The sequence below is a fragment of the Bos javanicus genome, chromosome 22 (genome assembly GCF_032452875.1).
Source record: "Bos javanicus breed banteng chromosome 22, ARS-OSU_banteng_1.0, whole genome shotgun sequence".
NCBI lineage: Eukaryota > Metazoa > Chordata > Mammalia > Artiodactyla > Bovidae > Bos > Bos javanicus.
The window spans coordinates 52,315,228-52,324,619 of record NC_083889.1 but is presented as its reverse complement, the minus strand read 5'-3'; the positions used below and the strand labels follow the sequence as shown (position 1 = coordinate 52,324,619).

General features: G+C 62.9%; 1 protein-coding gene across 2 annotated transcripts in view; it reads right to left on the bottom strand.

The window, feature by feature from the left end:
• Positions 1-100: 100 nt before the first annotated feature.
• SCAP (SREBF chaperone) overlaps positions 101-9,392 on the bottom strand; it is a 49,402-nt gene continuing 40,110 nt past the window's right edge. Inside the window, exons 8-22 of one of the 2 annotated variants that reach the window (XM_061397644.1) lie at positions 9,228-9,340; positions 8,186-8,280; positions 6,824-6,922; positions 6,446-6,664; positions 5,347-5,723; positions 4,664-4,852; positions 4,381-4,582; positions 4,187-4,302; positions 3,582-4,104; positions 3,416-3,501; positions 1,871-1,953; positions 1,602-1,768; positions 954-1,034; positions 563-769; positions 101-485 (exon numbers count right to left, since the gene is read on the bottom strand). In XM_061397644.1, the coding sequence (XP_061253628.1) occupies positions 240-485; positions 563-769; positions 954-1,034; positions 1,602-1,768; positions 1,871-1,953; positions 3,416-3,501; positions 3,582-4,104; positions 4,187-4,302; positions 4,381-4,582; positions 4,664-4,852; positions 5,347-5,723; positions 6,446-6,664; positions 6,824-6,922; positions 8,186-8,280; positions 9,228-9,340 (2,803 nt within the window). In that variant the 3' untranslated portion in view covers positions 101-239. The remainder of the gene's footprint in view (positions 486-562; positions 770-953; positions 1,035-1,601; positions 1,769-1,870; positions 1,954-3,415; positions 3,502-3,581; positions 4,105-4,186; positions 4,303-4,380; positions 4,583-4,663; positions 4,853-5,346; positions 5,724-6,445; positions 6,665-6,823; positions 6,923-8,185; positions 8,281-9,227; positions 9,341-9,392) is intronic. The other variant, XM_061397645.1, reaches the window with a different exon arrangement.

The window sequence follows — 9,392 nt, the reverse complement described above, 5'->3', positions numbered from 1 at the left end:
CAGTGCTGCACTTCAGGCACCAGGAGGGTGTGAGTGATGGCAGAGCCCGTCCAAGGGAAGACACAAGTGGCTTAAAAGGCCCCTGGCTGATGTCATTTAAAAAAACAGATTTAATATTACAGTCATGAGGCAGGACAGGACAGTCAGAAGCAGCTTTCCCAAGACTCAGCACTCCCCCCGTCCAGGTCCAATGCGTTGCCAACCGAGCGCCCCAGCCAGAGGGGTGGGGAGGCCCACCCTCAGTCCAGCTTCTCCAGCACAGAGGGCACGTACACCAGGCTGAGCTCGCTGCCAAAGTTGCAGACAATGGCAGCGTTGTCCAGCACCAGGATCTGGCGGGCCGGCTGGGCCTCGCTGTTCTTGCCCAGGTAGACTGTCTGTAACAGGTCCCCGTAGTTCAGGTCCCAAAAGGAAACACAGCCCTGGCCGCCGGTCACCAGCAGGTTGTCTGAGATGACACCCAGGCTTGCGCCACAGCCCAGGTCCTGGAGACAAGGACAAGACAGGCTCGGGGTCTGGAGCCCTTCCCGACAACCAGAGGCCCCGTGGCCCCCATGCCTACCTGCTGGATGGAGTAGAGCTTGATGCCCGTGCTGCGGTCCCAGATGCTAATGAGGTCGTCCAGGCCACTGCTGATGACGCACGAGGTGGTGCAGGTGAGGGAGGTGACATCCCCACGGTGAGCGAACATGTGGCTGACCCGGCTGCCAGTCAGCACGTCCCACAGGCAGATGGCCCCGTCTTGGCCTCCGCTGGCCAGCACCATGGTCTGCAGGAGTGGGTGTGGGGGCCTGGTCACTGGTGCCACCTCTGTCCCCAAGGTGTCCCAGTGCTCAGGTGGGAGGGAACCTTCGCCTGCCTCTCGGAGGCCCTGGGGACCAGCTCCCAGGACTCAGAAACAAGGCCGTGGTGGGTCTGGCTCAATGCCCCCACAGCCCACCCACGGCCCTCACCTGGTCAATATACACGGTCGTGATGGCCCCCGAGTGGCCCTGCAGGGTGAAGAGGCAGCACGAATCCTCCAGGCGGAACACCTGCGGCAGAAACAGGCCTCAGGTGCTGGGCTCCTTGGGGTTTTATTTTAATTAGAGGAGAACTGCTTTACAATACTGTGCTGGTCTCTGCTGTGTGTGAATCAGCTGTGAGTACCCACGTGTCCCCTCCTTTGTGTCCCCCACACCTCCTGCTGTCCACCCCGCCCCTCGTGGTCTCCAGCGTGCGGCTGCGCACGCTGTGTCGCACAGCAGCTCCCCCCGACTAGCTGCTCCACACATGGCGCTGGGTGCCAGTGCCACTCTCCCAGCTCACCCCACCTCCTTCCCCGGTGTGTCCAAAGTTCTGTCCTCTATGTCTGCGTCTCTATTCCTTCCCCGCAAATGGGTTTAGCAGTACTATTTTTCTGGATTCCACAAATACGTGTGATTATGTGATTTTCATTTTTCTCTGACTTCTCTGGGTTTTTCCAAATCACACTTCGGTCAGGAATTCCCTTCCACAGTTCATCCAAGACACCTCCAGCCTCTCTCTGACTGACCCCAGATGCCCTCCCCCGACCCCTGTGCTGGGCCACCGCGTGCCCAAGAGATGGTGCCGACACTTACTCTCAGTGTGTGGTCCTGGCTGCCAGTCACGAGGCGCCCAGCAGCGGCCTTCAGGGCTGTGATGGGCTTCTGGTGTGCACAGGGCACGGTGTGGGTCAGGTGGCAAGCCACCCTGTCACTGCTGCTGCACGCGGGGGAGGCAGGGGAACTGCCCCGCCCCGGGGCCCCTGGGGACAACAGGCCAGGTGAGGGGCCTCGGAGAAGACACCTGCAGCGGCCCCCGCGCTCCACCCACTAGGTGAGGCCCCTGGCCTGCCCAGGTCGCTGACCTCGGAACTGCAGGGGGCTGAGGGCAGTGTGGGTCTCCAAAGAGAAGAAATCGAGCGAGCCATTGAGTCGGGCGGCCACAATCCTGAAAGACAAGAGTGGCTGCCAGGGGGCTTGCCCTTAGGGCCCCTGGCCGTGGGGCTGAGCGCCACGGGCCTACACAGGCCCGTCCCACTGGCCGGGGAGCAGTGAGGCCGTGAGAGACCTCAGCCCAGACGGAAGCACAGGTGCTGGGACCAGGTGCAGAGCAGGAGGGCCCTGCAACCCCAGTGCCACCCTCTGTGCCTCAGATACTTCATGTGTGAAAATGGGAACAACCGTGTGCGCCTTGTGGGGGCGGGTGGTCGTGAAGAGTAAGTGAGCTGATGATAGTGTAAAGTGGTACCTGGGGAACATGAGTAAGACTGGAAATTTAAAAGTCTGGGGGAGGGGAGTCCCCCTCCACAGCCTGGAGCCATAGGAGAGGCTTCAGTGGAGGTGAGAGGAGCTGAGGCAGGGCTGTGAGGAGCCGCAGAAGGCACTGCTGCCCTATGACAGAAAGGCAGCTCCAACACAGGCACTGCCTGCTCCGTTTCCTGTTTCCACAAGGAAATAAGGATTCTCTCCACTGCCTGGCATTCCTAGGCACAGGCTGATGGGCAGAGATGAAGATGTGTGTGCTCTGTGGCCCCAAAGCCTTGGGGCGAGTGGGGTTCACAAGTTTTCAGCCCATAAAGCTGAATGGTCCACAGCAGAGCTGGGGCAGAGGAAGGAGAGGGCAGAGCCGTGGACGCAGAGCTAGGCTGAGACACGTGGGCTTTCCCTAAAATTTCAAAAAACCACCAGTGGGGGAGAATTCCAAGCTCGGGGGAACCCAGTGAACTTGGCCAGGCTACACAGTAGGATGTCAGCTGAGACCTAAGCAGAAAGCCACCAGAAACTGACAACTCAGGGCGAGGGGTGTCCCCACCGCAGAAAACAAGGCTCTGCTCTAGCTCAGATGCCGGGCCACACACGCTCAGGGACCTGGAAGGAAGAGCCAGCCAGCATGATGGGCAGCTGAGGCGGTCACCAGAGGCACTTGGGTGGGTGAGCCCTGGGTCTATCAGCCCAGAGGTGCGGGGGCCCAGTCTGAGTAGCTGGGACCTCCCCCCCCCACCACCACCACCATGGAGGCGATGGTGTGATGGCGTGCTGGGAACACCTGGCCAAAAGGCATGGTGAAGAGGCAGGCAAGAAGAGTCTACAGCATCAAAGGGGAAGGCGAGTTTTTACAAGGCAGTAGTTCTAAAGATGCGTTTTTCTGGAACTGAAAACCCAGAAGGGTCAGTAGTGACGGCTACCTAGACGAGTCTGACCTCGAAGGGTTAGAGGAAGACTGTCAGTGGTGAAGGGCCTTCTTTCACTCCCCACCTTTACCCTTTTGAGTTGTCACCTCCCATCAAGGCAGACTTCCTGCAACTCACAGGTGTGGGCTGTGTCACACCAGGGAAGGGGGAGCAGGGCTCGACCTCAGTGTGTGCAGAGCTGGGCGTCTAGGGGTGAGGCGGGCCTCCTAGCGCTCCCACCTTTTGTCCAGGAAAACGAGGGCCGTGATGCCTGATGACACTTCCTCACTGCTGCAGCGCAGGGTGCCCTCGATGGCGTCCCACACCTGGGGGCCCAGAGGCTGTGAGCACCTGTAACTGGGAACACCCACGACCCCCCTGCCTCCCTCCAGCCCCCGCTGCCCACCTCCAGCCGGCCACTGCTCCGCCCCACCACGATGAGGCTGCCCTGCAACTCCAGACTCCAGATGGAGCCATCTGCGCTGGGGGCCCAGGCGAGGGACGGGCAGCTCTTCTCGGGAGGAAAGCCAGCCTCGTCCTCAGGGGCCAAGGGGAACGTGGGCCCGGGAGAGGGTGGGCGCAGGGCTGGCGTGTGCACGGGAGCCATGCCCCCCTCCTGGTACACGCGCTGCACCAGGCGGCTGAAGTCGTAGCCTGCGGAGTCTTGAGCACGGCGGCCCGCCCGGTACCGGGGCTCGGGCTGAGCCGGCTCGGGGAGCTGTGGCCGCGCTGAAAAGTTGGTGTCAATCAAGCAGGTGAGGTCTGGCTGGTCCCCAAAGAGGGCAGGGGGTGGAGGGCCCCGGGGCCGGTGCCGCAGCGGAGGGCTGTCCCCAGGCTCCTCCGGGCCACCCTTCCCGCCGTCCGACAGCCGTTCCCAGGTCTCCTGAGTCTCCAGCCCGCTACCAACACCGCTGTCCCGCCGCTGCCTGCTAGGGTCGGGGAGACTGAGTGAGGGAGAGGGCGGGGCCTGGGAGAAGGAGGGGCTAGGGCAGGGCAGGGCGGAGCACCTACCCCGGGTGCGGGATGCGGGTGAGGCAGTCTCCGGTCTGCGCGTCCCATACACACACGTGGCCTGCCAGGCAACAGCTCACCAGTAGCATCCCGTCGCTGGCCAGACACTCGATGTCCTGCGGGAGCGCGGCATGCACATGGGCACTGGCGGCGGCGCGGCTCGGCCCCCCGCGCCCCCGGCCCCGTCCACTCACCATGAGGTGCCCGCGCAGCACCAGGGGCACAATCTCCGTCTCGGGGGGCGCGTAGCCATAATCGTCGCAGGGCAGCTCCCCCCGCCGCCGCCGGCCGGGCCCCGCGCCGGGCTGCCCGTAGTTGCGCGGGCAGAGCACACGGTACAGGCAGAGCAGCAGCAGCACAAGCACGATGCCTGAGGCCAGGCCAAGCGCCGCCACCCTGCATCGGGCAGAGCCTGGTGAGACCTGCCCCGGCCCCCCGACCCCGCCGTCCGCCCCACCCCCGACTCATGGGCCTTACTTGTACAGGGTGAGGTCTCTGTGCGCCTGCGCCGTGCCTGGCCCCTTGGGGCCGGCCTCCCAGAGCCCACCCTGCCCGGGCCGGGGCGGGGGCCAGGCGCTGCGGCCGTCCTGAGGGTGCCGGCCCTCCAGAGCCTCCCGCGGGTTCAGGCGGAGCGTGACGGGGATGACAGGCAGCAGGCTGACGTACCTGAGCCGGGCAGCGCTCAGCCTCAGCGGAGACGCCCTCGGAGGGCCTGCTGCTGCCCAGGGCCCCCTCTACTCTCCCCATGGGACTCGGCCTGCTCTGCCAAGCTCCAGGAACATCCTCCCAAGACAGTCTTCCCAGCAGTAGGCTCCCCCGCTCCAGCTCTGGCACCCCAACCTTGCCCTGTCACAGACTCCACCACCCTAGCAATCACTGTCCCTCTGTCACCAATTCTGGCAGAGTGGGGGGAAGTGAGGTGTGGATCTCATTTTGGCTAAGTAGCTGACAGCGACCTATGACCTCACAGAGCGGGGCCCAGGGACTCAGGTTGTGGCTACTGAGAGCACTGCTTCCTACCCCACAACCTGATGGGTGTTTATTTCAAAGAAAATTCAGAATTCAAACCCACGGGTCTTCCCTCCTGAGGGAAGGGGTGCTCTGGGGGCAGTGAGCTGACACGACCAGGTGGGAGGGGGGACCCAGCTCAGCCCACCCACCTCTTGGCCAGTGTGATGTTGTAATAGCTGAAGAGCGTGGGCCAGTGGCGGAAGGACAGTTTCCTCCAGAGCTCCTCGTCCTCGGGCCCCCAGGTGACCTCTGGGGCCGGGCTGTCATGGACGCCCTCAGCGAGACCCCCGGGCTCAGGCGGCTCCCCTGGCAACGTCTGGTTCTCGGGTAACTTGGAGGCATCCGGCGGGAAGATGGAAAAGGCAGGATCCGGGTGGCTGGCAGGCAGCACGCCACTGGGCACAGGCAGAGGAGCCAGGGCACCCTCGCCCAGCGGGCTCTGCTCCGTTACCTGGGCGGCCAGGTAGGTGCGCAGCCCAGCTGGGTCCGTGTACACAAGGATGCCGATCCACACCACCGTGCCAGCCTGCAGCAGGGAGTGGGGGCTCAGCAGGACCCCAGGGAGGAAGGGGCAGCCTTCACCCGCTGTACACTCGGCCCTCACGCTGGAAAGCGGCAGGCCGGAGGGTAGAGAGAGGACACAGGCCACCTGTCCTTCCCTTCTGCCTCAAGTCCTCTATGACTAAGACCAACTGCCCCCCTGGACGGACCAAGCTCCCTTTCCATGCTCGGGTTTGAGACTCCTGGCCAAAATAGAGAGAGGCACCCTGGGTTTGATACAGAACTTTCCCACCCTAACCGCTCCCTCAGCTTGGGCCCCCATGGTCAGCATAGCCGCAGGGACCAGCTGCCTGACCTGCTCCAGGGACACCATGGGTCTCAGTTCTCAGAGGGCCTCAGCCCCGCTCCCCTCTCACTTCAGCCAACCTTGATCCTTCTTCCGTCTGCCCAGCCAGCATTTCCTGCTGCCTGCACAGTGAACCCTGACTTGGGGAACCACCTGGTTCCATCCCAGAGCATCCGTCCTGGTCACTCTGGGCAGACTCCTCTCCCTGATGACACCAGCTGCTTCTCCAGAGACAGGCTTCTCACCCCAGAAACCACAAGGTCTGGGCAGGAGGGGAGAAGGGGAGGCTTCCCAAAGCTAGGCTTCCAGGGGCCACGAGGGCCTGGGGAGCACCCCCCCAAGACAAATGCAAACGGCAAGAGGACTGTGAGTGCGGGCCTGCGGGTGGGGGTGGCAGGTACCATGATGAGGCGCTGTGCCAGGCGGGTTCGGGCCAGGAAGTAGATGACACGCAGCCGCTTGGGGAGACGCAGGTTGCGGAAGGAGGACGGCTGCAGTGTGATGGTGTGGGGCATGGATGGCCGCACAGTCGCCTGCCGCTCAAAGCGTGTTGGCCGCCCCACCGGCTTGGCTGGGGGCAGGCAGGCCTCAGGGGGCAGCCGCTTGTTCAGGTCCGCCAGCTGTTGGGGGTGCAGTGGTCAGGGCCTGGAGCTGCGGTCCAGAAGCTCCCACTTGGGGCTGCGGCCCTGCCCTAGGTCTGCCCTCTCTTGCCCAGAGACCCCTGAGCACAGCCAGGGCTGAGGAGGAGGTGGTTAGGGCAGGGCTCAGCCCACTCCTACCTCCATCCGGCGAATGTCAATGGACAGGACAGTGGTGAAAAACAGCATCTGAAGGAAAAAGTCAGACACCAGCCCCACGACGGCAAAAAGACAGAACTCCTGGAAAAAAGGCAATGAGAGGACACTGACCTCAGGGCCCAGCACTGGAGAACCAGTTCCCTGCCTGCTGCGGCCGCAGCCCCATGTGGGAGCCTCATGGGCCCTGACCACTGCACCCCAAACAGCTGGAACCCTGGACGCTGCAGGGCAGTTTCTTGCGAGGCACAGCAGGGAGGAGAGATGCTGGAACTTTGACATCCAGGAGCCACCAAGGAGGATGCAGCAGCAGCTCCCTCCCTCCCCATGAGGGGCAGCAGAGACCCCTGGCACTGATGCCCCAGCAGCCTGCAGTACTCCAAAAGCCCTCCCTAACTGAGGCCCCAGCCCTGCTCATGTACCAGAGACCAACACCTACCAAGAGCCCAGGCCTGGCCTGGTTTGGAGGCTCTCAGAAATTTCTTATTCCTGGCCAATGACTACACTGGACCAATGAAAGGAGAGGAAGAGCACAGGGGAGAATTAATTCTACCCAGAAACTGAAAAGGGGAGTCTCTTTCCTCCCCAGGCTCTGTGGATAGATGGAGTTTTCTCGGGTTTAGGTTTTCCTCCTCTGCCCTTGTTGAGACCTCTGGTGCATCACCATGGCTTCTACTCAAATGTGAGGAAAATGAAGAATGGAGTGCACAGTGGCACATCAGCCCTCATGTCCCAAGACCGTCCGCGTCCTGCAGACGCCCTTTGGTGGGGTAGGGTGGGGAGCCTGGGAGCCCTGGGTTCCTTCCCAAACCTCAGCTGGCCTGCCAGTCGTGGGGAAAGGACAGGAGGCAACAACTCCTTACTCCCTTCACAAAACTTCCAGGCAGCAACAGTGGGCTTCCTGCTCGCAGCCCCAGGGCTCAGCAATGGCTGGTGGCTCTCCCAGGGTCGGGCCACGGGTCTCGAGGGTGCAGGGGCGGGTCAGGGCTCAGGCCCTGAAAGGCAGGGGGGCCTCACCACTTTCTGCCTGAGAACTGGGAAACGGGGCCTGACTGGACTGTGCTGCGGGCAGCCAGCTTCCTCTCCTGCCACTTGAGTGAGGGACGGCAGTGAGTGGTCATGGGTGAGGGGTCATGGGTCTGAGACTGCCAGGCTGTAGCTCGGCTTACTGAGTCCTCCTCCTGGGCCAGTTCCACCAGGGCCTCTCTGTGCACAGTGACAGCCAGCCTGCCAGTAGAGGGGCCACCTCACAGGAGAGGGCAGCAGCAAGGCAGGGTGTGCCCTGCACAGCTGGGAGGCTCAGTAATGGGCTCCACGCGGCCCAAGCTGCAGACCCGGAGGCCTCACCTGGATGGCAGGCACTAGGGTGAAGTAGCCAATGAGGACGATGCCCAGCTCTGTGGCCATGTTCTTCATGATGGACCAGCTCTCGCTGCTCAGGCCTGCAGGGGACAACGGGGCCATACGGCAACACATAACCTCTGTCCACTGCATGTGGGCTGACGACTGCATGGCCCACAAGACAGCTGCCCACCAAATGCTCCAACCCTAAGGACCCTGCTATGGGCACAGCTTTACAGGGAAGTGGGGCCTGAAGGTCCGGAGGAGAGCTCCGACCATCTGAGGAAGGGAGAAGCGGGATGCTGACTTGAGCAGACCTAGGACAGCCACATCCACCCAGACCGGCATGTCCAACCTCGCATGTGGCAGAGGGCTCGAGGGACAGGAGAGCCGGCTGTGTCCTACCTCAGCCCCTCCTGGGCCCCGGGCCACCACACAGTCGCACATTTAAAGCTCTGAGCGCCTAGTGGGCAGCGGCCGTTTCCCCCGGTCTCCTCGGAACCCCATGTCTAGTGCAGGGCCTGGCCTCTCACGCAGGCTCACAAAGCTTTGCTGAGTGAAGGAACAGCCTGCCCCGGCCCTGTTCCCACAGATACGGGCTGAGGTGGAAGAGGAAGAGGAGATGTGAGAGTTCAGACCTCCGGGCCCAGGCTCTTTCCCCACTTTCCCCAGAACCCAGCTCCCCAGCTCCTGCCACTAAGGCCACGCGGGTCTTTCCTGGCAGCTGTGGAGGCAGCGTCTCTGAGCTGACCCGCTCTAGGCGTCTGGGCCTCACGTGACAGAGTTGGGCAGGAAGAGAAAAGACCAGCTGCCAGCCGGACAAAGGGCCAAACACGTGAGCCCGCAGCAGAGGCGGTTTGTGGTCTTACTGACATGTGGACCTGGACAAAACAGGGCCCTGGGCTCCATGGCTGCACAGGGCTCACGCTAACAAGTGGGCGTGTTAGTAGAGGCCGGGGCGAGGGAGGCTCCTGGGCTCCCCGTTCCCTCGGCAGGAGGAGGTGCAGCACAACCCCCGCCGCCATGCCCCCTACTCCCCTCCTGTTACCTTGGGCAATGCGCAGCTTCACCTCGAGGTCCACCGGGGTGGAGACGACGGACTTGGTGAGCACCAGCACGTTCTCCAGCCCGATGACCACCACCAGGTAGGGGAAGATCTCCCTGGGGACAGAGCGGGGTGGGGGGAGGAGGGTGCTGAGGGGGCCCCCAACAC